This window comes from Meleagris gallopavo, chromosome 19, assembly GCF_905368555.1.
Source record: "Meleagris gallopavo chromosome 19, MGAL_WU_HG_1.1, whole genome shotgun sequence".
In the NCBI taxonomy this organism is placed as follows: domain Eukaryota; kingdom Metazoa; phylum Chordata; class Aves; order Galliformes; family Phasianidae; genus Meleagris; species Meleagris gallopavo.
The window spans coordinates 4516048-4542119 of NC_139422.1; the positions used below are offsets into that span (position 1 = coordinate 4516048).

Sequence of the window (26072 nt, forward strand, 5' to 3'; positions counted from 1 at the left end):
CTGTGCCAGTGCCTCACTGCCCTTATGGGTATAAGGAAGAAGTCTCTACAAACTAAACCTCCCCGCTTCTAGCTTGAAACCATTTCCCCCCGTCCTATCAAGGTGAAGCTAAGCAATTGCTTGGTCTGGTTGATTTGTGTCTCAGAGTTACTCTGTACACAAATCACAATGCAGTTGTTTTGGTGCTGGTGCTTCAGAATGTAGTAGAGTGCAAGATTTCCTTAACATAACGTTTGTGTGTGTGAGCGCAGGAGGTGCCTCCTTGTCCCAGCTAAAATGGTTCCTTTCATAGAATCATTTAAGGTTGGAAAAGACCTCTAAGATTATCCAGCCCATCCATCCACCAACCCCCACTACTACCCATACACCACATCCCTCAGTACCACGCCTTTGCACACTTCCAGCATCAAACCAAACCCCAAAAAGGCATCATGTTCAACTTGTCAGTAACAAACAAAACCAAACCACATTTATTATCATTCTGTCTTAAATACCATTGCCCTTAAACACCGTGTCACACCAGAATGTTGGTCTGGCTTTATGTAAGCCCCTCTTCCTTTCCCCTCCCTGTTGAAGTTACTGAGAATCCAACCCAAGCTTTTGGTTGACATTCCCTGTCTCAGCAACGTGCTGCTGTAGCCACAGCTATCCTTAATGTGCAGGAAGTAATGCAGCTCAGCAGGTTCTTTGAAGCTCTGGGCTCATGTCCATCCTTGCTGCAGGAGAAGGTGCTCTCAGGGTGGTTCTGTTTCATGAAGAAAAAATGTTCTGTTCCTTTAGAGAACGATTGCATCACCCATCCTGCCCAGTTCAGCACATGCCCACCCCCACCGCCCCAGCAGGGTCCTCCGGTGCAGCACTGGGCAGAACATCAGTGCTTGCTGATGCATTGCGACACTTAACGAGCAAACCTTCCAACTGTGGAAGAATTACTGCTCCACGTGCAGCAGCCCGGCGTTGGTTTGGATGGTGGGTTGGGTTTTTGGTTCTTTTTTTTTTGCAGAGAAAGAGAGAAACTGGCCTCGGTTATCTGTGAACAAAATGTAGTATTGGATCACCTCCCAATGGCAAAAGCAGTACAACAGCCTGGGCTGGTGCTTAGAGCTGGGGATGCTGCTTACTTTTGTATTTTCCAGCAGCACTGGTGACTGAATCGTCCCTAAAAGAGCGCTCAAATTCAGCATAGGAACAGGTGGACAACTGAGGGAAATAGAAAGGGACATTGCCATAACCAGGCAGCTTTTGCCTGGTATCCTAAATGTTGGTGGTCAAGGTTTAGGAGACGTAATACCTTCATACCTAAAGCATGCAGTGCACTGCTCTGCTGTGGCTTAATGGTTGGCTGCCACTCATCTGTAGCAGCTTTCAGCCATCCTGTAAAGCTGCAGTTCTTTAGAGAAATGTATGGCAGAATTGTGACCAGCAGCCAGCGTTTCCTTAGGGAAGGTGGGCTCGGGCTTGCATCACCGTGTTGTGTTTCTCTTCTTTCCAATGTGTAATGATTAACAGTGGTTCCCAGCTCTTGGGCAGCCCAATGGGATCTGGTAGAGCTGAGTAGCACTGTGAGAGCAGTCTTTGCCAGACGTGGCATCCCCGCAGCACCGGTCAAGAGACAAAAGCCTTTAGTGTTCCCCAAAAGAATTTAAAACATTTTACATCAAACGGCTGCAGAAGTTCAAACATGTCACTGCTGGCCTATGGCACGGGCTGGGACGAGGGGGGGAGGATAGCAGGGCAGAGCATGGGTCGCAAAATGGTTTCTGAGCTCTCCGTACGTCCCTTGCACGATTGATGCTCTCCGTGTGAGGAACAAGAAATGCAACGTGCAATGGTTTTGCATCACCAAATAGAGGTTGAACAGCAGTCCCTAAAATAGGAGCAGAGCTTCTCCGTGTCAGCACCTCCCCAGGGTGGGTTCCCTCTGCCCAGCTCTCCCAAACAGCTCCGGATAAATGCAGCCCGGAGGGCTGTGAAAGGCCCTTTATCCCCTCTCCCTGTTTGTTTGATCCCTCCCACAAGCCCTTCCTGTGCCTGGACTCACACTGCCCGTGCCTTCTGTGGCCACGCCACAGCCTTACCTCTGAACGAGGCATTGATCTAAATATACCCAGTGTCCAAAACAAGTGCTCTGTTCCCCGTGCCGTGTGGTTCCGGTGGCATCTCCTCCCCCCTGTAACTGTTCTTATTTTGGCTAATTAAATTAGAACTGCCACTTTTTTTATTATTATTTATTTAATTTCATTGCTGTGCCAATTTGCTGCAGTTTATTTAGTATTTTAAAGCAGCTTCCATTTAAATATGGAAAGGAAGGAAAATAGATCTGCTAAATATGTTTCTCTTCAGCTCATATGTTGCAACTTTTGTCTTTTTGAAGAACGAGGTCTAATTTCTGGACCCAAATCTACTTGGCACTACTCTTGGCTTCAACGACACTGGGTTTCCTTTTGTTTTAAACTCATTCCCTTATCCCAGCTGCTGTGCTATGCTGATTTCTGTGTGCCAACAGGGCCCTTCTGCATCTGTTTGGATTGAAACTGCTCATCTGAGCAAAGTTGAGCACGTCCATCAATATTGGCATTGCTTTTGGTCTCATCTTTGCAAAGAGCTGTAGCACCCCTCCTGCTTTCCTCCTTGTCCCTTGCTCTAGGAAGCTGAGCCTTGATCCCCTTGGGTTAGCCTGGCTCGTTTAGGGGTGAGAGAGGTGATTAAATACTCATTGGTTTTGGAAGAGGTGGGAAAGAGCAGTAGGCTGCAATGTGTAGTCAACAGCACACATTTCTTTCTCGATTCTACACATTTCTGTGCAAAGTTACAAGGTTTTGTTTTTTTTAATAACTTAAACACTTAGACTTGGCTAGAATGTGTTTCTGAGCAAAGAATGCATGACTGAAAAACATGCAAGAAACAGCTGGGGAAAAAAAAAATAGCAGAGAAAATAGAAATTTGATGTGGTTTCTGACAAGCGTGTGAGTGCCTGTTGTCCCCAAAGTCAAAGAGCTGCTCAGGGTGGGCTGGGGGAGCACTCAGGGTTTGCTGTACAGGAATCCATGCAGGTTTGTGGAAGTGTGATTTGGCTGCTTGCTTCTGGACAGGTTTCTTGGAGGGAAGCAGGCCGTGAGGATGCTGCTTATTTACCCCACTCATAACATGGCTTACTTCAGATTCCTTGGTGTTCTACTGTTGTTACTTAAAGCTTCATCTATTCTAGCAAGAAAGCGAAATGCAGATGTTTCAGAGCAAAGGTATGAATAAAATCTTGTGCCTATAGAAACTGGGAGATGCAAAACCACAGCCCCTGCGTGCAAGCATGGCTCAGCCAAAGGCACATATTGAAGAGGAAAAGTCCTCAGCACACATGGTAACAGAAGGCGTCGTGTATGCAGGAGGTCTAATTTATGGGGCAAAGCATATTTTTTGGCTGCATTCTGGGGTCGCTTTTTTGAGTGAAATCCTCTTTGCTGAGTCAGACCAGCGGGTCCTGGAGTTGTCTGCTGTGAGCGTGAGAGCGTTCCTCTCCAGCTCCAGGTTCAGGGACGCGGGACAGCGGCTCTGTTTATTTCGGGGGGGTACCCGAGGTCTGTGCCTACAGTCAGACGGACAGGCTCTGGTTCTGCCGCTCCTTGAGCGCCTGTGGGGGACGTGGGGAGAGCCCCGCAGGGACTCAGCTGCGATGCTGAGCTCCGCGCCCGCTCCCCGCAGCCCCTTCCCCGCCGGGGGAGCCCCGGTGCCCCCATCCTCCCGTGCGGTACGGCAGCGCTGAACCTGCCCCTCGGAGGCTGGATCTGTGCTCATTAGCTGATGTTTGCTGAAACCGGATACCTGGGGCACCCCAGCCAGCGAGCGGAGTCCCCTGGCTGCAGCTATTTAAAAGGACGAGGGCAGCCTCACCATTTCCACCTCTTTCACATCCATGTCCCTCCCAGCGCCAGCTCCCAACCCATCTCTTCTCCTGGATTCCCGCAGCATCAATGACCCTCGAGCGGAGCGACCCGCGGGGAACCTGCTCGTGTGCACACTGGGAAAGGATTACCTGCTGAATTCGGGGGACCCCAGGCTTTGTGGGGACCCCTGAGCCTGGCAGGCACCCGCTGGCTTCCAGCGCAGGAGAAACCTTGAGGCTGAAGGGGAAGGAGACAGGAAAGGGCCTGGGGTGTTTTGGTTTGGTTTTGCTCCTTTTCCTTTTTTTTTTTTTTTTTTTTTTTAATTATTATTATTATATATATATTTTTTTTTAAGAAGTAGACATTGTTGTAAGCTGCTGGGACAAATGAATGCCAATGAAGGTGGGGCTGCAAGGAGACGCTGCACAGCCTCTCTCCTCGCTGCAAAGTAAGTGCCCAAAGAAGAGCTGCTGTGTGAGAGGCAGGGCTGGGGGAGCCCGAGTGTGGGGGGAGGCAGGAGCAGGGCTGCCCACGGAGCTGAGGGTTTGCTCTGTCCTGGTGTTCTGTTCACGTCAGCCAGGGCTTGGGGTGTCCTGGCTTGTTGGGAAAGGAGGGAGCAAAGGGGTGTGAGTTTTACCCATGCTGGCCAGCACAGAGTCCCCTCTTGTAGCACAGCTGGCTGAGTGACTTGGGATCTGATTTGCTCTGATGGATTTTGTCTAAGAGATCTCGTTCCCCCCCTCCCTGCCTTCTGGGTTTCTGTCACGTGGTGGTGGGAGTAGAGGGGTGCAGGGTCCCCGTCCCTCCCTCCCCATGGCAGCAGTGCAATTCAAGGAAGGACGTGGGGGGTCCTGCATATCCGAGCCCCTCTGTGTGCTCCCCTCCTCCCCCCATCCCGAGCCCCACACCCAGAGCAGAAGCCACGTTGGGTACCTCGTAATGTGGGGCCCAGCTGTGCCGGTGCTATAGGTCCGAGTTGCTTTGGACACAGGGTTTGCAGCCCCGCAGCGATCTCCATCAGCAGCCTTCCCCACACTGGGACCTTCCTCCACGGAGTCTTCCTCTCTTGCTCCGCACAGCCCGGAAAGGATCCTCGGTTCCTCCTCTGCAGCTCTTCTAGCCGAAGAGTTTTTTATTATTTATTTACGTTGTATTACTTTCTGCAAATGCTTCGGTATTACAGAGGAGGGCAGCAGAGAGAGGCAGCGGGGACATCCTTAAATAATTTTCATTTCTCAAAATCTGCCTTTTCCTCTTCTCTCTAAGTCCAGAGGAGAGATCCTTGGGGGGGTGGGAGGCACATCTGCACTGCAAATAAAAATAACTATCGCAACCACCAACCCAACCAACAACAACAACAACAAAAAGTTACAGCTAAGAAAAAAATAACACTAATCAAGGATTTTGGAAACCAGAAGTAACAGAAATTGTGCTATTAATAAGGAGGAGGAAAAAAAAAAAGAGAGAGAGAGGCAAGAAATCCAGCGACCATGGGCCAGCGTGGCTTCCTAGCATGTACTTTCTGTTCTCTCTCCTTTTTCCCAAGGTAATTGCAGTCTGCCGAGAGGGAGTTAAATGGGATTAAAAGATCTGTGTAAGCAAAAGGACCCAGAAGAGAAGGAGGAAGGAGTGAGCCGTCCGGGCCAGGGGGTGTCTTTGACACAGCTGAGCCCCTTAGAGAGGCAGAGAGCTGAGCTCCCGGGAAGGATGTACCCACAAACCGGCCTGTTCCCCTTTTTCTGATGGATTGCCGCAAAAATTGCCCGAAAGAGACAATGCACTAAACGTGATGGAGCCGGAATCAGAGCCGGTCTCCAGACTCAGAGCTACAGCAGCAGGCAGGGGGTGAGTACAAAGTGCTGCTTCTGCCGGCGCTGGGGAAGGGCATCCCGGGTGGGGACGGGGTCCCGGGGGTGCCGGGAGGGTTCCGGTGGGGAGAGCGTGCCTGGAGGGAGCCCCGCACGCTGGGGCGGCTGGGGTTGGGGTGGGGGAAGACATTCCTTCTGCCAGGGGATGATGTGAAAACTCCTGGGCTGGAGAGGAGAATGGGCTGGGAAGCAGGGAGGCCACGCTGGAGCCGGAGCAGGAGGGTGGGAATGGGACTGGGGTGTGCAGCCGGGGGTGAGAGCGCGGCGGTGGGGAGCGGAGTGGGGGGGGAGGTACGGCGCTGGGATGGATGGCAGGGGGACCCCCAATTCTTAGCACCGGGAGAAGGGGCTCCCGGACCAGGGACTGATCTGCGGGGAGGGCACGGGAATCACACCCGCATCGAGATGCTGGAGAGGGCGATTCCACTTCCCTGCAGTGTCCCCAGCACCTCCGCCTCGGGTGGGCACGGGGAGGGTCCCAACCCCACGCAGGAGCGGGACGGAAGCGCCGCCATCCAGCCCTGCACCGCGGGATGGGGGGCACCGGTACCTGGAGAGCAGTATTGTGGTCCTCCAAAAAGTGGGAGAGCCATGGGGAGGGCTGAGGCACGTTCCGAGACGGGTGCGTGGTGGCATGTTCTTCATGTGCTCGCCGCACACACGCGCGCACAAAGATCTCTATCTATCTGTATCCACGCATAGCTAAAAAAATCACAACCCGCACCCTGCCTGTCCTCCTTCTCTTGTAGCCAGGGGCAGCTTTTGTCATTTTCATCGTTGAATTTGTTGTCGCTGTTGTTGTTGTTGTTTTCCTGAGGCCGAGCAAAGGGTTAATCCCTCTGGTTGCGTTGTCGGATGTAATGATGATTTACCGACACTCCCTTGGAAGGACTGGGATTCTTCTGCCTGGCAGTTTGAAAAAGCTGTGTACAGGATCGCTGTGCTTCTGCCAGAGCCGGATGGGTGCGAGATGGGGGAAAAGGACGGGTGGGGGGCTGGGGGCACCCCAAGGGTCACCCCTCTGCCTGCAGCCACCCCACGTGCGGTGCCGGAGCCGGGACGAATGTGCAGCTCCCTTTGTAGGCTGGACGCACGCTCTGCCTGCAATGTGCTGTGCGTGTAGGGTTCCGCGTGTGATCCCAGCCGCTCCCACAGCCTGCACTCAGCTCTCCTGGAGCAGCGTGTGTGTGTGTGTGTGTTTATACTGTATTTCAGTGCTTTAGAGTGGGTGTTTTTTTTGCCCAGACGTGGCTGTGGCACATCAGGAGATGCTGTAGCTGTACCATCTCCCGCTTGCACCTTTTAAACACCGTCACAGTCTGAGTGCAGCGCCTGCCTGGGTCCGTGCAAGTGTGGCTGTCTGTCAAAAATGGAGAAGGCCGAAGGGGAGCGGGGGATGAGGAGTGCTGCATAGGACCGAGAGCAGCACAGCTGTGCGGTGGGGTGTTCAGAGGGCCACAGTGCTGGGGGGATCCTTGGAGGTGCCATGGTGCTGCACTGTGAGCGTGGTGAAAGGGTTACCCGTGGTCACGCTGCAGATGTGGGCAGGGAGATCCCACTCGGGTCCCAGCACCGTGCTGATGCTGGGTTAGGGATTGGTTTAGGAGCTGGGCACAGGCAGGACTGTGTGTGCAGGAGGGCTGGGTCTGCGCCAGCACCTCAGTGCCCACTGAGCAGAGCCATGGGAAGTGTGCTCTGTGGGCTCGTGGCAACTCTGGATATGAGAGCCTTTTGTTCCCAGGGTCTGCTCTGGGTTACATACCTTGCCAGCGTGCTGCTGATCCGTTCCTTCCTCGGCAGAGGTCGCTTGCTGCTCTTACATTATCTCCCGATGGGCTTTTCGGTGCTGGGATTCAACTTGCTTGGCACAGCGGTGCTGTGCATCCTGCCATTCCCCTGCTGGCTCTTCCTGTCAAGGCCTTCGGTTTTAGCAACACTCCTGGAACCCTCTGGTGCCTATGCATGAAGCGCTGGGTCCCCACGTCCCTGGGGCTCCACATATCCCAGCACTCCGCTGACATCCCCATCGTAGGGCTGGTGGCTGGGAGCTGAGTGTGTGTCCAAGCTACACCACTTGTGCTCTACCCCCAGCCCCTTCCAGCCCCAGCGCTGTGTGCTGCCCACGTTTCAAGGGGACAAGGTGGATCTGTAGGCAGGACAAGCAATTTGGGACAAATTACATCAACAGTGGGCAAGTTCAGCAGCAGGCAGGTCAATGGGACGTGCAGCAAAGAGAAGGTGGTTGCACAGCCTTGTGGAGATGTGTCCTGGAATGGTGAGAGGTAGGGTCACAGCATCATGACCAAGGCATTGGCTGAGGTCCTGCAGCTGGTCACTCTTCTGCTGCCATTCTGATTCAGCCTCATCCCATCTGTCCTGCTTCAAACCTGCACTCATTGAGGTTGCATTAAAGACCAGGGGACACCCAGGCCTTGCAGTAAGAAGTTGGATGAAATCTTTAAACGGTGAGAGAAGAGAGGTTTTTTTCTCTGCCACTTTGTTGGGGGCATGAGGGGAAGGTGGATGTTTAGTGAAGTGCAAATGGAAATAATGGGGAATTATATATGGCTCTGCCAAACCCCGTTCACAACATGAAGGAATGCAAAGGTGTTTGTTGGAAGGATTAAAAAAAGGAGTTGGATGACAGATCACACTTAGCACTTCTGTTTGCTGAGGGCTCCAGTTAGGGTCCCTCTAGCTGAGGACACAAAGGGAACGGCTGCAGTGAGTGTTGTCATATCATTTAGCAGCAAAGCCAGTAACTCAGACAGGGCTGGTGAGCAAAGAGGAGACGAAGGAGCATGCTGTCAGTAAGATCCCCTATTGTAGGAAGTTGCTGGGGGGCATCTGAAAGGGTGTCTGAGTCATCACAGCCTCATCAGCCTGTCTGTCCTTCATCCACAAAGTGAGGAAGCAGGCTGTCAGCAGCAGGAGCTCAGAGAAGCTCTGGGCCCGGGCTGTGCAATGAATACACAAGCTCTGGTTCCCAGGAAGAAGCATGGGGACTGGGAGCTTGAATCCCACCAGCCCTTCATCTGCAGGTATCAGCATAAACCCTTGCAAGAGCGAGGTGGGATGCTGAAGGAGTGGGGTTGGCTACGCCCGTGCTCCATCGCTCTTCTTGATCCTCCCTCTTTGTGGCTAGGCATGCAGTGAGTTTGTAGTTGTAGCTGAGGTTATATAGAGTCGTACCCAGGAGCAGTGGGTTGGATGAAATTGTTTTGTGTACTTGGTGCTGGATATTTGGGGGAGCTGGTTGTACGTGTGTTGTGTATGTATGTATGTATGTATATTTAACACTGAAAAAAAACAACCCACAGAACCATGCAGGGTCAAAACAGGGACATCCGCATAACGATAGGTTCCCATTTCCCAGCCCTCTCTCTCAGAGGAACACTGTCTTTTCCAGAAGTCCTGGAAAGACAGCAGCAGTTTGTGCAAAGGGCGATAGGCACACCAAATGAGATTTCCACCTCCAACACCTGGGAGTGGGGCTGATTCCATGGGGCAGTTTGGAGCCTCCGTACGTAGGCTGTGATTTCTGTTTCCTGCTGGCTGCAGAACTGCCTGGAAGTCTTATTAAAAGTCACCTCCGCTCACATGTATCAGATCTTAAGTGACACATAAATGATCTCTTTTTAAGAATTATCGTTTGATCTGCAGTTGGAAACGCAGATTTGCCTTTCTTGAAAAGCAGTTTGCAGCACCCAGCTGGCTATCTGATCTATTGAACAGAAATAAATACACCTGGATAGGAGAGAGTGGGAGGAATTGTTTCTCCAATCTCAACAATGTTTGCAGTTTCCAAAACATTTTGCACTGTGAATGAGTGCAAAAAGGTAATAAATAAATAAATATGCTCCTTTGGTCCTTTATAATATATTTTGTTTCAGTTTCGACCCATTGTTTAAGCAAAAAGGAGCATCTGGGATGATGCAGTCATCTCCTAACATCCTGAAGCCCTGGCATAAGTAGTCCTACACCTTCTGATTGCTTTTTGTAGCAACTCCTCGTCGTGTTTGTTCTGCTGCTACCTGCATGCCAACCCCCACACTGGGGAATGCTGAAGACACTGCCATAGGCTGAGATGTGCCACTGTTGGCCTTTGTATTTCTCAGTCCTTCTCTTGTCTTGTTCTCGTGTTGTTCTCACGGACTCATCGTTGGCATCTGCCAAAAGTAACGTAGTCAGTAGCTTCAGTTTGCTGTAAAGGGAGTTTGTGTCTCTGCTGGAAAACCTTTAGGGTTCATGTGAACTTCGGTCATTGGTGTTTATGGGCATTTCTTCACCTGGTAGCTACAGCGGTGGGATCCTCATTTGGGCATTCAAAGGCCCTGTGCTATAAAAGAAATGAATTACTTTAGTGGGTGCCTCTTGCTGGAGTCTCTGTGGAAATCGCTGGTGGTGGCAAGAAGCAGAGATGAAGGCAAGGTGGGTTCAATAGCTCTATATAAGGAGAAAAGCCTTCACTATTACTACTCAAGCTGCTTATGCAATCCTGTCGCTGCGGAGTTGTAACGGAAAAAGAGCCTGCTTTATAAAATCCTGCAATAATTAACAGCCCCATCAGTCGCAGGTCTGCCATTTGGAAGCTGCCTGTGCTTTTTCCATTAAGTTGGTAAATTTTGCCAAAGTGTTTTTCTTCAGTGCTTTGGCACTCGGCCCTGCTCTCAGCTCGTACAGTGCGCGGGGTCCAGGAGCGGAGCTGGGGCCAGCTGGATCCCGTGCCTTCGTCTCCTTTATGGCCCCGTCGCTGTCACCAGAATGGAATTATGTGCTGGATTTTCCCTGAGGCTTGTTCCCCTCGCCGTGTTGGTCAACAGGAATTTTGGAAGCAGATTTGGGTTGTGAAGGTGCTCCTGCACCCCTCCGAAACCTGTGCGTTGTGTGCCCACGTGTTTGCACAGAGCACTACAAGTCAGATCCTCACCAGAGCAAAGGTGTTCTTAATGCCCAGGGCTCCTCCTGACAACCTTGTGTTGCTCATCCCTTCCCCTCGCCTTCCCACCAAGCAGTTTAGCCCAGTTGGTGGCACCCAACAAAACCTTCGCTCCACACACGTGTGGGAACAGCGTCCACGTCCCCATGCTCCATTGATCCTTAGGAGGCGAGCACAGAAGTGCTAGTCTTCCTGTGATGTAGATTTTGGCCTCATTTAAGTCATAAAAAGGTTTCAGCAGAGGTGGCCATGAGGAGTCATCATATTCCCTTTCCCTTCCTACCTCCCAGGCCTGCAGTACCAAGAGCCGCATCTCATGGGCTGCAGTGAGCAGAAAACAGCCCCATCTCCCCACTGGAGATCTCTGGAGTGCAGGGAAGTTTTCCTGTTTAGCATATAGCTTGGCTGCAGGACTTGGTGAAAGGTTTTGCTGTTCCAAGCCGCCGTTCCTTCATGCATGAACTACAGCAGCCCCAGAGCTCCTGAAATGCGCAGCCTGGTGTCAGGGTAATGGAAACAGTACAAGAGTGATGTGGTTCATCTCATTTGTTTCCCAGCCGATGTGGGGCTGCTCCAGTATTTTGTCCCTTCGAGCCTTAAAATATTAACTAAGTGGCTGGATTCCTGCATGGAGCTTTACGTTCAAGGCCAGATTTCCCCGCTGATGCGTAAATCACTGCAGCTTCATTAAAGCTGTAAGAAAGGGTCTCCTGCACCAGGTGAGGATCTGGCCCGGGGCAACGCATTGTCTCAGAGGATATTTTCCTGTGCTAAAGCCTGAGACTTGATGGCAGGAGAAGAGTGGTCTCTAATCCCCATTGATAAATGATTCCTCTCTGCCAGATCTAAGAGAGGAGCGAGCAGCACTTTGCCATTGCTCTGCATATCCCAGTGCTCGCTCTGGTTTGGCTGAGATGAAGAACAACCAGTGGACGTCCCACACTGCCTCTGGCTGAGGACTGTCTGTAGTTTACATTTTTGTCTCCGTTCCTCCAGCTGCCTAATGCCCTTGCTGATCAAGCTGCTAAATCTCAGCTCTCGAAGACGAGGGAATTCAATCTCCAAACTTTCCACTGACAGTTTTAAGTGAGCTTAACCGAGGAGTTTCCTATGTTCGTTGTTTGGCCACAAACCAGGGAAGCTGGCGGGGATGGGGGGGCTCAGATGTCTTTCTGCTAAAACTTTTCCTCTCTGCTGCTGTTTCAATGGCACTGTGATGCTTAAAGCTTAGCTAAGACAGAAAGCTTTGCCCAATCCCTTCTATTGAGCACCCTTATCCCAGAATGTGGACACTGCTACCAGATGAGGATTCAGGAGAAGTCCATTCGCAGGGCTGAGTTTGGTACCAGTGTTGTAGAAACTCATCATTTTTTCTTCTCTTCCAATTTTAGGGGATTCTGCTTTGTCTGGACTGTGTTATGTTTTAGCTGGTTCCTGGGATTCACACAGGGAAACTCTGAAGGTAAATCACACTTTTCTCCCCTCTTCCTTTTTTAATCAAATTAAAAGCCGAGGGCTTTTATATAATTTTAGGGGCAAACATTTAATAATTCCAGAGCCCAGTGTGGAGAATTAAGTGCATTTATTGCTGATCGTTGCAGTACTGATGATGTAGATGACGCAGTTAACAGCTGGCAAAGGAACCGGGTTTCTACAGGTGATTACGTGCCCCACAGGACTCTCAGAAGTGCCTTTCTGCCTGGTGGAGCAACTGGGAATGAAGCACTTTGGTGTATCTAAAATATCATTGGCATCTACCTGCATTAGCTCGCACTTAAATGCTTTTAGGAGGTGCCCCTTGAGACCAGGCCATTAAGGAATTAAGAGTCTCTGGCAAACAATTTTTTTCTTGACTTGGATGCAACCCAGTCATGCCTGTGCAGATACACGAGATGCAGCGCGTGTAGAAATGATGGGAGTTCTGAAAGTAGGAGGTTGGCCATTAGAAAGAACTTCTCAGAAAGAGCAGTGAGGCAGTGGCACAGGCTCACAGGAGGTATGCAAGGAAAGAGTGGGTGTGGTATTGCGGGATGTGGTTTGTGGGCAGTAGTGATGGTAGGTGGATGGACGGACTGGATGATCTTAGAGGTCCTTTCCAACCTTAATGATTCTATGAAAAGCAAATTTCAGGAGGAAATATCCCACAGGGGGTGGTTTACAGGAGAATTTCTGTGTCTGCCTCAGCCCCTGTGCTGCAGGAAGAGCCTTTTGTAGGGAGCGACCATATACCTTCACTCATCTTCTCTAGGCATCCCTTCCTGGTGCTGCTGGAGACAGGACAAGAGTTTGGGCTGCGATAACCCCCGCAGTGACAACTTAGCTTAGAGTCAACAAAAACAAACAAAAAAAAATCCATATTTTACAGCTGATAGTGGTAACCGAGCATCTCTGCAACATCTGTTTGTCAGGGAGCCAGCTCCTAGAATAGCAGCACCTCTTCCACATGGATGTTTTACACGGGCGCATGCTGGAACCGAGCAGCTTCCTGCAACCAGGAGACAACAATAAGTGGACTAGCAGGTTCCAGGGCTCTCCTCTCAGTCTCCAAAGCATGAAGGAAAAATAGAAAGTTGGTCAGTGCTCAGCTGTAAGCCAGCCCACGGAGCACTTCTTACAGAAAAAAAAATATAAAATAACATCCCTGCCATCAGCAATTTTGAAAAATGTAATATTTTCCGAATTCTCCTTCAATGCAGAAGAGGTGAACATCTGGCTGAATTACTTAGTCAAGCAGTTTTCAGAGCAAGTTTTATGTCAGCTCATAAAGAGGCAGAACAAATACTGTCTCTTGGCGTCTCTCTTTCGAGTAGATTTTAATATGCTGTTTGGATCCATCTTTATCCATCCTTTTAGTCCCATGATAATTATGGGATGGTGTTGTCTTTTTTAGCGTTGCCAACAATTCAAAGGAAACTCTTTCACTTTGTCTTTGCTACATTACCTTTGTAGATGCCATCCCGTCTGAGATCATAGAATCATTAAGGTTGGAAAAGACCTCTAAGATCATCCAGCCCATCCATCCACCATTATTGCCCACTAAACCCTATCCCTCAGTACCACATCTACCTTTTCCTTGAACACCTCCAGGGATGCCCCCTCCACCACTTCCTGGCAGCCTGTGTCAATAAGATGGTTCCCCTATGATAAATAATTAAACATTTCTGCTCAATTTCCCAAGAATCGGAGTCAAGCTCTTCTCCTGGGAACCAAAGTCTTCCAAGGAAGGAAGGCTGTAAGGGAACATTGGCCATTTGAGACTGTGTTATCGCTCAGGATTTTTGAATTTGAGATTTACAAAATCAATTAAGAGCTTGTTCATGGATCTGCATGAGGATGTAATTAAGCCAATGCTGTGGGATATTGAAAAGACCGCAGTTATTACTGTAAGGTGTAGAGATCCGCCTGCACAGTGGAAAATCAGGGAGCACAGAGGGTGGTTTTTTCCCTAAGCATTACAAATCCAAAAGATCATGAGGTTAGTGAGTTCATCTGATGTGCACTGACTAAGGGACTGGGCAGAACTTTTGGAAATGTAGAGTTTATCCTACCCAGTTTTAGCTGTGGGCATCTGATCTCAGCTGCTGGAATCTGGGAAGCTCCAAGTTATTTCTCTTCTGCATTTTGGCTTCCTTCCTGATAAAGATTTTTACATAGGTGAAAGAGGAGCAGGATAGCAATGAAAGCCTTTATCCCCTTTTTTGGACGCAGTTATGTACTTGTGCAGGAATCTCTGTGCATCTCACTTAGAAAAGATTTTCTCTGTTGCTCAAGTGTTGTTGGCAGAATGCAGCAGTTAGGTTCAAGGCACCTGGGAGCAGGCAGCTCTCAGTGAACGGATTTTTTAAATAATGTGTTTTGATGGAAAAAATCTACGGAGGAAAAAAAAAAAAAGAAAGAAAAGCAAAAGAGGAAAAAATGCTTTGCTCAACTTGGAGCCATTTAAAGAAGCAAAAATTACCTTGCGTTTTGCATTAGCCGATGACATCCCACCATCCCTGGGGATGTGCCCCACCTGCCCAGGGCGGCCGTGGTGTGCAGGAGTCTGGAGCTGAGTGCCTGGACCTGGGGCTGGAAAATCCACACCCGTGTCCTGCATGAGGTCTGCTTGATTCAGATTCTTTTGCGTAAGCATCAAGAATTTGGCTCTACCTTTGTGGGTATTTAGGGAGAGGAGAGGTTGGATATCGTGCTTTTTTTTTTTCCTTTTTCAGCAGCACTGTTTGAGGCAGTTGCTAACAAGGCAGTTGGGTCGGCGTTGCAAACAGTAGCAGCATGCTCTGAGCAGGGAAACATCCTTATGTCTTCACAGAGCAGCTACCAAGCAAATAGCACTCAGAGCGTGAAGCGTTTCTGCCCAGTGGAGGCACACCACAGTCTGTCTCTGGGACAGAACCTAAAAATACACGCAGAAATTGGAAGCTGGTGCCTAGCTCCCAGTTTGAGCAGTGAACTTATTTCCTTAGGGCTGAATCCTGGTGTCTTTGAAGTCTGTGGCAGGGGTCCCACTGGAGTTTGCAAGAGCCAGGCTTTGGCCTTTACCATTTCATGGGCTCTGGAAAAGATTCAGCTTGAAGACATGGCTGCGATTCCTCCCCTCAGTGCACAGATTCTACCTTTGCTGTGCTGAGGGACAAACCCTGTAGAGCAATACTACAGAGAAACAGTGGGGGACCAAGGATTTCTCCCCAGTGTGGGAGAAGGGCCGTTATTAACACCTCTCCTCTGCATAGAGTGGGGAAATTTCCATCCCCTTGCTCATCTGACACGTCTTCTCCAGGACAGTCTCTGCTAGAAAATGAGTTCAGCTGCCTTGTAAAAGGGAGGTGGGAATAAAGCCATTCTCAGACAAAATAAATATTGATTGACTAGTTCTTATGTACAGAAATAGCCATTGTTTTTGCCAAAGTCAAAGAACGGAGGTTTTCTCGCTATTCTCCTCCTTTCCTGGCCAGAGACATTACAGACCTCAGACTGGCTTCAGTCTACATCCCCTCTGGCCAAAACTGAGGATCTCTTTCTAGTGCTGGTTCTCCAAATATTGAGAATTGTGCTGAATATTAAACAGTTGAGGGTGAAGGCGGCCAAGTTCCAAGGCCCCTCTAGAAAAGCAGCTGGCTTTTTTCTTTGGACAACCTTTCATTTGCCTTTTATTTTCCTATGGGAAAGCTGCGATCCCATGGTGTTAACTGATGTGCATCCATGAATGGCACTGCTGCATTTCTGATCATTTTGTTCTTACCTTGAGAGATCAGGATTTGGGCTAGGCAGCGCAGAAAAGAAACTTGCCCGGGTTTGTTTCCCCGCTTAAAGATGGAGTTAAATGGTCATCGAGTAATGGGCATTGCATTTGGGCAGGGAAGAGGGAAGGAAAAACTATTGTCCTATTTTCTTTTCAACAGTAGTAACATCATGTTCGTCACTCTAGCCTTACATTTATGTATCTTTATATGTGTCTTTACCATGCAGTTAACATCCCTTATTAGACTAAAAGTTGGAGTTGGAATAAGAGAACAGGCTTCTGAGCCCTTTTTTCAGGTCTGGGCACATGTACCTTTGCAGTTCTTCTCACATAGACCTGAGCATCTCCCCCAGTGAAGTAGTTCAGCTGAAGTTGCAGCCAGCTGGCTCCAGGCTGTGTTGCTGTTGCCTGCTAATCTGCTTTGGACTCCAGGCTGTGTGACTTCTGTTAGACTTCAGAGCCAGAAACCAGAGGACTCTGCTTGCACGTCCTCTACGGGCTTCTCCCAGCGTCAGTGGACAGAGATGGATGCTGTGGACAGCGAGCATCCTGTCTTCTCTTGAACAATGCACCCAGCAAATCCCACCTGTTCAATGGCAGTCATTCAATGGCAGTCACAGCTAGTTTTTCAGCGTTCCACAATCCAAGCCTGATCCCTCCAACTTGCTCAAATAATGTAAGGCTGTAAGATGATCCGCTGAGAAAAAAGCACTGCTGTTGAGAACCTGAAGTTCAGTGAAGTGTAGGTGCAGTTTTTTCATACTGGGAGGCACCTTTGCTTCCCAAAACTCTCCAGAGTCTCTAAGATCAAAAGCTGCTGCTTACTGATCTGTAGAGAGACAGATAGAAGGCTTTTGCTCCCTTTGACAGCTCTGTTCCTCGCCTTCTGGGGGTATAACATTTTGCAATGCTTGCTCAGCCTGTTGTTCAAATTCCTTTCCAGCTGTGTGGTCAGTACTCAGAACTGCATCTCAGAGAAGTGGAGTATTGGTGCTTGGTGGGAAATTGCCTTGCCATGAGCTCAGCTCCCTCCAGAACATCTGGAGCTGGTCTCTGCTGGGACAGGACAGCTAGGCAGATCCGCCATGGAGCTGATGCATTTTGGCAATTGCCGATGACTGAGTTGAGCGTGCACTTGCTTTTCACTCTGTGTGCAGGAGAAAGAACTATCTGTGCTCAGCTTTGATATCGTGGATATGTCTTTGTCAGAGGATGGTAGAGCTTTCTTCTAACCTGTTGCACTTCTGCATAGACTGGTTTCATAGCCATCTTACACGGATCCAGCCCTTGGGTTCCTCACCAACTCACATTTTCTTGTCGCTTCCCTTTCAGATGTGGATGTTCTTCAGAGGCTGGGCCTGGGAGGGAGAAGGCCATCAAGCGGACTATCCTTATCACATGCCATTCCTCAAGGGGTCATTCCTCTCAAATCAGGGGTTATCTTTACTCAGCGAGCACGCGTCGAAGCACCCATCAGCACCATCTTCCCTGCAGGCTCCAGCACTGACCTGCTCCTAGTGCTGAGCCTGTGCTCCCACCGCATCAACAATGCTTTCCTCTTTGCAGTCAAGAGCAAAAAGAAAAAACTGCAACTGGGGGTTCAGTTTGTGCCCGGGAAGATAATAGTGTACGTGGGCCACAAGCGCTCTGTATATTTTGATTACAATGTTCACGATGGCCAGTGGCACAATATGGCCATCAATATCCGTGGCCAGACAGTCACTTTATTTACTTCTTGTGGGAAGCACAGAGTACATGCGGATTTGCATTTTAAAAAGGATGAGGCATTGGATCCACATGGATCTTTCCTTTTTGGGAAGATGAACCATCACTCCGTGCAGTTTGAAGGAGCCATCTGCCAGTTCGATATTTATCCTTCCGCCAAGGCAGCTCATCATTACTGTAAATACCTGAAAAAACAGTGCAGGCAAGCAGACACCTACCGGCCAAACCTTCCCCCGCTCATCCCCATCTTGCCCAGGGATCCCAGTGCCTCCCCGAGTGCTCCACAGCATATGGAGCCCTCGCTTCAGGGTCTGAAAAACTTGACCACTGCCACCCCATCCTTGGCGTTCGGCAGGGTCACCGCACCCCTCAAGACTCGGGGTTCAGGTGCTACAACTGTTGCCTTGGTCTCGTCCCAGCCGCCACTTCCAAGACAGACAACCAAAGCCACGAAGGTTGCAGTGGCCCCATCTCCCGCTCCATCGACTACTGGGACACAGCCGCCCACCCGTTCGCTGTCTCGGGGGACAGTGACGACCCTCACGGTGTCTCGGCCTACTTCCAGCATGCACACGGAGAAAACTCCCCTGCCCGGTGCCAAAAACGCCCTGCCAGCAAGCCCGAGCCCTGCCACAACCAGCAGGAAAGAGACCAAGCAAGAGACCAAAAAGAAGATCAACCAAAAACCAACCTCTGAGTCCTCTGAAGCAGCCAGTACTGTAAAGCCTACCAGGAGGAGGACTGACAACACATCCAGCAGCATCCACTTTGTCACCCTGAAGCAAACCCCACAGACCCCAACCACCGGGCCCCTTCCAAAGAAGCACGTGTCACCCCCCACCAGGAAAGGGGATCCTGGCAATGTCCCCCTGGTGTACACCAAGCCACCCCTGGGGGCTGCCCGTCCTGTCTCTAGAGCCCAGGCTCAGGCCTTCAACCTCACTACCCCAGCTGCGACTGATGGCTATCAGATCTTCGACCCCCTTGGGCCCACTCCGTTTCCATTTTTACTGGGATACCCAGGAGTGAAAGGAGACAGAGGACCTCAGGTAAGCTTGAGCACTTCTTGACTCTTTGTAGTTCCAGAGCTCAGCTGGGTTGGCATTTCCAGAAAAGCAAATACCGAGATTGATTCAGGATTTTAAAACAAACAAACAAACAAACAAAAAACCTTTCTCTATTTGTATTGTGTAATGGCTTTTTGTTTGTTTTGTTTTTCATTTATTCTTTAAAACACCCAAAGAGTTTCCTCTATAAATTTAACTACAGCATTCCACGTGCTCTCAGGGTGTGTGTGTCTTGGCCATGGCGAGCATACACACATTTTGTAATGCTAAAAGCAGTCAGGCCACACTAATTATCTGCTAACATGTTTTTTTTAATGTAAGAATGCAAACAGAATCTTTAATCTGGCCAACGTTCAGGAGGATTTGGTGTTCCAACCCAAGCCTTTTGCTGTAATATATATGTGAGAGAGGGGCTGTACATGTATAAGTTTCTCCCAGACGGAGATTTTGGTTGCCAAGTTCCAGCCTAGAGCAAATTTTTACAGCTGACTTCTTAAAATAGTGAAAGAAGGGTATACAATGGAAAATTTGAGACAAGCTCCAGGAACACAATCAACAGCACTTGTGACTGCAGATGTGCTGCTCATTGTTGCAACCCCTAAAATGCAAGGGCTGTGTTTTGGTGAGCCCCCAATATTTTGCTCATCTTCGCGTCCTGCCTCTCACTTTTGGTTCTTTCTGGTAGTTTTTGGGGGAGTTACTGAGGGGTGTGCTTCGTTCCAAGGTTCCCAGCTGTGGGAGAGGTGAAGGATGCCAGGCTGCACAGGCACATCCCTCTATAGTCATTGCATTTGGAGATGTTTTGTAAAATCCCTGAGTAGGCAGAATGAGCTTCCGCAGATTTATCTGTGGGCAGTGTTTCACGGAGTAACATTTCAGGCATAATTCCAAGAACAGAAGTTCAGCAATTGTGAACTTCTCTTAAAACATTCCTTACCTGCAATGGGTACATCTGTGTGGCCTGTGCTGAGCCCAGAGAAGTCTTGGACTGAACTGTGCTGAGGGTGACCAGGCTCCAAGTCCCCACATCCCCCTGCAGATTAAAGAGCGAATCATTGAACTGGAGTGGAAAATCCCTCTCAACTTGTGAATCATAGCAAAGAGACTGATTCAGGCTGTGAGGACTGAGGGAAGAGATGGCAACATTTTTCCATCTGGTCCGAGAACTGCAGTCCTGAATTGAGGGAAAGGAGAACATCTTGAGGCTCTGCCTGGCCCCGTCCTCTCCAACTGCTGGAAACAAAGTCAGCACTTAGGGAGGAAAGGTTATGGCTGGAACTGGCTGCTGTGACTCATCGGGGATCTCTGTACAATGGTTCCTTGAATGTCTCTGACGTGGGAACAGAAAAGGGAGAAAAGAGCAGAATGGGGCTGACACACTGAGAAATGCAGCAGTCCGACGGCCAGACAAGTGTGTTCGGAGAGAGCTGATAAATGCTCTGTGCTTGAGTAATGGCCTGGCAGCATCCTGGTGCTCAGGCAGACACTGATGAGGTTTGGGCTGGTCATGGTGCTGCATGCGATGGCTGGGATGTGATGCGTGGAGCACAAAGCGGGGAGGGCAGGAGGGTTTGTTCCTTTGCTTGGTTGTGTTGCCTGACTCAAGGTCTCTTCAAGACCCAGTATCCCATTATGGGCAGAGAAGAGTGTATGGAAAATCAAGGATTGGGACTACCATGGCTAAGATGTATGTGTAGAGACATTCATGCGCTCTCCATCTTACCAAGAGAGGAGAAAGGACCATCCTTCATCCTGATCATCCCAAAATTAGGATGTGACTGACAGCTGGAGATGAGGCAGTGATGACTCAGGCGCTGTGGTCTCTGTGCTTTTTCTGAGCGGTACCAAAATAACTGTGGTGTAACCTCAGCCATGCAGAGGGGCCTCTTCCCCACAGCTGAGGGAAGTGTCTGCATGGTTAGAGGAGTGCAATCAGGAGGCTGAAGGGATGCATTTACCTTGAACCAAAAGACAGCACCGCCTGCGGGTTCATCTGTCCTAGAAGACCACCACGGTGCTGCACAACAGGAAGCGCTGACACTGTCTCACATGCAGAGCATTAATGCTTCAGGAATGTTGGGTTTACTGCGAGGGAGGATAATATGCTCTTAAAAAAGAAAAATTGCTTGGGAACCATTAATTACCACAAGCATTTGGGATCTCTGCTGTGAATTTCTTCTGGAGAGGAGGGGGAAATAGCATAAAGAGCCCCCGAGTGCCATGCTAGGTCAGTACCTGGGCACTACTTGGGGCTGGCCAGCATCATGCATGACCCCAGCACACGGCTGAGAGCAGCTATGGCAGCCACAACTAATGTTTAATGTTGACTTTGGGGGCCAGCATCTCAAGCCATCTCAAGGATAGGTGTTTGGAGTCTTTCAAAGGATAGGGAAGTGTTGCTTGCTGGGGAGGGCGCATGCAGGCACTGTGCATGCAGGAGCTTTGCTGCAGGGCATAGAGTGCTGCAGTCCTTCACTTTCCCTATCAGCAGAGATGTGCTCTGTGCATGTCATAGAGCTGTAGCAAAGCCTTGCTGTTGCACAGCCGGGTTGCAGTGCCTGGGCGAGCACACTTATCATCCAGCCCTGTGCACAGCAGCATCATCATCCAGTTTCTGTCTGGGTCGCTGAGTCCGAATGCCGGTGGCAGCAGCCCAGACAGAGGTGTGGCAAGGCTTTGGCAGGCAGCGTCATTGCAAAGGCAGATGTTTCTGAGCCCATCCCAAGTCTAGACTGCTCCAGCTGCCATCTTCCACACGAGCGGTTTGTTTTGGAGTGCAGCTCCTTTCACAGGGAAGTGATCCTTGCCAATGAAATCAGGAGAGAGAGAGGTGAATGGGAACACTGATCAGATATGAAGGGCCTATTTCCAGTCCTCCTTGTACCAGAAAAGGCTGCTCCAGCTGACAGTCTATGATAAATTAAGAACACACAATGTGTTTGAATGTCTCCTAATGAATGAGTCATGTTTTCTCTTGAAAGGAAGAAACAGCACGCTTTGTATAATACATGGGAAAAGTTTGAGCTTCACTCATGCTGTTGGATCAGAGTTTATTGCTAATTTAACCAGAATTATCCTCAAAGGGAAAAGATCTTGTAGGCAAATGACTAAGCATCAGACAGCTCTATTTGCATAAGATGAAGTTAATTTTGAAGAGTAGTTGAGAGTGTAATTGAGACAGATGTGCAGCACAGGATGCAGAGATATATCCTGTAAATGCATATGTAGGTGTTTCATCAACCTCTAGGAACAGAAAGTGGGTGATGGAGTATGGAATCCCCTTATTTCTCCATGCCCCTTTAGACTTCCTTGCAGGATCTGGGACTGCTCCAGACTGACTTTCTCATGCAGAGACTGCTCCCGCTATGTCTGTAGAAAAGCTGTTTTCATCAAACTGCCATACTAATATTTGGTTGTGTATAATGCTGCCACGCAATTTGGAATCCAGCTGTGGACAAAACTTCTCTGCAGTAGTTGTTGTACAAACCCAGAATACACACCTGTCTCTCTTCCAGAAATCATGTTAGAGGAGTGGCTTTCTGCCAACATCTTGGTTTGTGCCAGAATTTCAAGGGTTTGGGTCTTCTCTCCTCCTCTGCACAGTGCTGGCAAGGGTAAAGAGATGCAGAGGGGCTGGTGTATCCTTTGGGATGAGTTCTTCTCATCTTCCATTCTCTTGAGCAGGGAGAATCTAATGCTGGTGCTGCCCCTCAAGTTGTTCAGTCCCTCCGTGCCACTGCTCTCTGGATGTGCAATACTAAATAATGGATTTGTGGCAGAGAACTGATGGAAGAAATGCACCTTGTCTTCCTCCAGGAGGAAAGCAGGGCAGGTTCTCTGTCTGCAGGGGTAAAAAACATCCCTGTTTATGGTGCTAGCATAAGGAAAAGCTTTTGATGCATTTGCTGAAGTCACTTTTAAGGTGGCTTTCACCACGTGCGTTAGCAATTGAGAGGGAATAACATTTGGCCTTCCATCTCCTGTTTGCACACAGCAGCACGCCCTCCTGTGACGTGCAGCCAGTTATTATGGGATGTTCAGGGGGCAGAGTGTGGGGGACACAAGTACGGTGGGGAGACCTTAAAACACAGGCATGTCCATCTGTCAGTGTGCTCTAGAATGTGGCTGAATCGTGTCCTGGGCAGTCATCAGCTATTTGCTGCTAGGCTGCGTCCCTGCCCCTGGGGGAGCAATTACAGAAATAGTTTGCAACCTGAGCGATATGAATCCGAAACCATTCAAAAGGAAGAGAATCATTTCCCACACCGCCAGCACCGATTCCTGAACCGATTACAGTTCACTTGAAACCTTCCCCAAACAGGTTCAGCCTTGCTCAGGTTCTGAGATCTGAAGGCAGCTCTCCTCCCAGGGGTGTTGCTGCAGGCAGGGGAAGCTGTGGGGAGGGCCATGATGTGGGAAAGGTGGAGGGATGAGCTGAGCTGATCTCAGCAGCAGGAGGAAGCGGTGAGACTTCGCTTGTCCTCAGGGTCCGATGTATTTCACTTTCAGACAACCTAGCTTAATTTTCCGTGTGCAACTTGAAGCTCCGAAAGCTACAGAAAGCATCCTTTTTGCGCCGGCAAGTTTCCCAGCAGCAGCTTAGAATAAATCCTATAATCATTTGGTGGGATCAGTCATCATCACTAACGCTACCGTGGGAAACCCAGAAGGGTTAAACTTTCATGTGGCTGCCATGAGCTGATCACGGAGCTGTTCGGGCTGGTTCACAGCTCTGCTGTTTGGCTTGAGAAGAGAGAGGATCTGCTTTTGCCATGTTACTCCTTGATCTCTGAGTTTGCTTGGTGTGATAACGGAGTGTGTGTGTGTTCTCCACCATCAGTTTGCAGTGAGGAGCAGGACAGAAGCCAGGGACAAGAGGCAAAGTGCTGGAGGAGGCTGTCAGCTCTGCCGGTCCCACAGGGCATCCATGCAAGGAGAGGGCAGAAGCGATATCTTCCTCCAGCTGCCAGGAAAAGGAAACCTTCCTGCCCCTCGGAGCACTTCCCACTGCTCACAATGGGTTTCCCTGGGGATGCTCGAAGGGGTTACAGCGGAAAGGTCTGCCCAGGCTCTGCGTGGTTTGTTTAACTCTTCCCTGCATCCCTGTGAGAAGAGTGAGGGAGGAGATGCTCTGATGAGTGTAGGGACACTAGAGGCATTAGAATCATTAAGGTTTGAAAAAGATCTGTAAGATCATTCCATCCAACCGTCCACCTACCGCCAATGCTGCCCATACACCACATCCCTCAGCACCACACCTGCCCTTTCCTTTAGCACCTCCATGGACGGCACCTCCACGTCCCTCTGGGCAGCCTGTGCCACTACCCCACTGCTCTTTCTGAGGAGAAATTCCTCGTAATACCCAACCTGAGGCAGGTTCTAGAGGCGTGCTGTGCTGATGGATGTCTCTTTCTTCTCACGTCTCAGAGCTTTATGTTTGAAGTGGGACAGCATCCATTGTCTGTAAGTAGCTGGGCCCTGCTCCAGCCTTATTCTTCTCTGGCTGCCTCTGCGGATGTGCATTTTTCTCCGTGTGTATTTCAGCGCTGCTCTCTCCAGTTGTCTGACGTGGGCCTCTTGTCTGAAAGCCGGAGCTGGATGACACAGAGCCTTGTGCATGGGGCACGAGGCAGAGGAGGGATGAGTCACTGGGAAGGCACGGTGCACGTCCATCCAACCCAGCTCTCAAAGAACCATGTGAGGAGCGGGAGCGTGGCCTCGTGTCATGTTTCACAGCAACTACACGTGTTCATACAGCTACCTTTGTCATCTCCTCCACGCCGTGTTTATTTATTTGTGGACGTGCCCTTGCCCTATGCATACTGACCACCATGTTGTGATGCCTTTTGGCTATTTGGATGGAGCCCTGGGCAGCCTGGTGTGCTGACTGGCAAACAGCTGACGGCAGGGGATGTGGTTGGAACTGGATGATCTTTAAGGTCCCTCCCAACCCAAGCTGTTCTGTGATTCTGTAATTCTGCAATACTTATCCTGCAGTCGCTTTATCCCTATATCCCTGAATTACATACTGTTTTTCTATATGCCTTTCCCTAACTCCATATCCCCACTCCAGTGCAGGTATTAACTCTCTCCTTTGTTTTTGTCAGCTCCAGTTTATTCTGAACAGCGCACATTTTTGGAGAACGTTTTTACTCATGTGGCCAAGTGCAATTGCAGCTGCTTAGCAGGGAGGTGGAGGAGGTCACCTCCTGTCTGGTACTTGAGAAACGTGCTTCTCAGGCAGTTGCATCCTCTCCTTTGCGTCTTTTTTTTGGGGTACGGGGGAATGGCTTCTGATGGAGAAGAGCTTAAGGACTTGAATTAATCTTTTGTAAGCTCCATTAAAACTCCAGCTGTATCAGTTGCATTGGGTGCATGTTCTGATAGTTATCTTCCTAACTAAAAGGTCACGAGGATTTTTTTAAAATAAAAGTTTGGATTCTAGAGAGCAATTACTTAAGACTTAAAAAAAAAAGAAAAGAAAGAACAACTGTCTGTTGGCACAGCTGTATAATTGTGTTATGCACGGGAGCCTGGGCTGGCACAATGGCAGAATAAAATGACGTGTATTGCTAAAATGAGGGTCAGCTGTATCATGAGTGTTGCTGATACAAGGACTGGTAGCACCATGTTGGCCAGCAGCAAGCAGCTTGCAGAGGGGTCAGATCAAGTGATCAAGGCTGCAGAGAGTGGAAAGCCCCAGGACAGGGAGCAGTGTGCAGAAGTGCAGCCCTGTGCATCTCAGTGTGGAGAATTACCAGTTCTGTGCTGTGTAGGCTCTTACACCTTTAAAGCAACCATTTCCTTATTACCTGTACTGCTGATAGAAATAGCTTCAGAAAGAAATGTTCCAATTCATTTGATGTCCTATCAAATTAGCAGCACGGAGAGACTGGCCCTGGGCTTTGCTTACTCTCCCCCCTGGCTTTTTCCCACAGGGACAAGGTTTGGATGGATGTCTCTTATCAGAATTAGGTTCAGGCAAGTTTTCTCTGTCTGAAATCTTGGTATAAAATAATGTATAGCGTGTCTTGCTCACCGTGGTGCTAACACGTGGGTGCTGGCACGTAGCAGGGAGCTCTGAAGCTGGAGGCAGTTGTATTACCCCTGTGATAGAGCACAGGTCTGGGAAACGGAGTGTGAAGCACTGCTGTGCTCACAGAAACGTGGTCCGTGGTGGAAAGATGTGAACGCTCTGCTCTCTGCAAACAGATGCTTCTGCAGGTGTTGTTGTGCGCAGCTGGCAGGCTTTTATAGCAATAGCAGAAGTTGAAGAGGAGTTCTGGGTATGTTGTTATAGCTTGCCTGTGTTGCCTGGTCTATCCAAATGGGTCTCCTTAAAACACTCAGGAG

The 26072-nt window shown here is 49.6% G+C and overlaps 1 protein-coding gene and 1 long non-coding RNA gene across 8 annotated transcripts in view; one reads left to right on the plus strand and one right to left on the minus strand.

Moving 5' to 3' along the window:
* Window positions 1–440: 440 nt before the first annotated feature.
* LOC104913665 (uncharacterized) lies at window positions 441–6960 on the minus strand. Of its 4 annotated transcripts, none has more exons than XR_014887259.1 (4): window positions 6300–6960; window positions 4815–5189; window positions 1122–3628; window positions 441–1030 (listed from the first exon to the last, which is right to left on the minus strand). It is a non-coding gene; the product is annotated as an uncharacterized LOC104913665 (long non-coding RNA). The 4 variants fall into 4 exon arrangements; XR_014887260.1 differs by having other exon boundaries at window positions 441–745; window positions 912–3628; XR_014887257.1 differs by adding an exon at window positions 4031–4118 and having other exon boundaries at window positions 441–3628; window positions 6300–6956.
* The window catches only part of COL27A1 (collagen type XXVII alpha 1 chain), a 128529-nt gene continuing 106650 nt past the window's right edge, over window positions 4194–26072 (plus strand). For 2 of the 4 annotated variants that reach the window (XM_010720821.4, XM_031556176.2), the window contains exons 1-3: window positions 5137–5726; window positions 12080–12150; window positions 17260–18701. In XM_010720821.4, the coding sequence (XP_010719123.2) occupies window positions 5671–5726; window positions 12080–12150; window positions 17260–18701 (1569 nt within the window). In that variant the 5' untranslated portion in view covers window positions 5137–5670. Of the gene's footprint in view, window positions 4330–5136; window positions 5727–10154; window positions 10181–12079; window positions 12151–17259; window positions 18702–26072 lie in introns of those variants that run through there. The other 2 variants (XM_031556174.2, XM_085239221.1) reach the window with 2 other exon arrangements.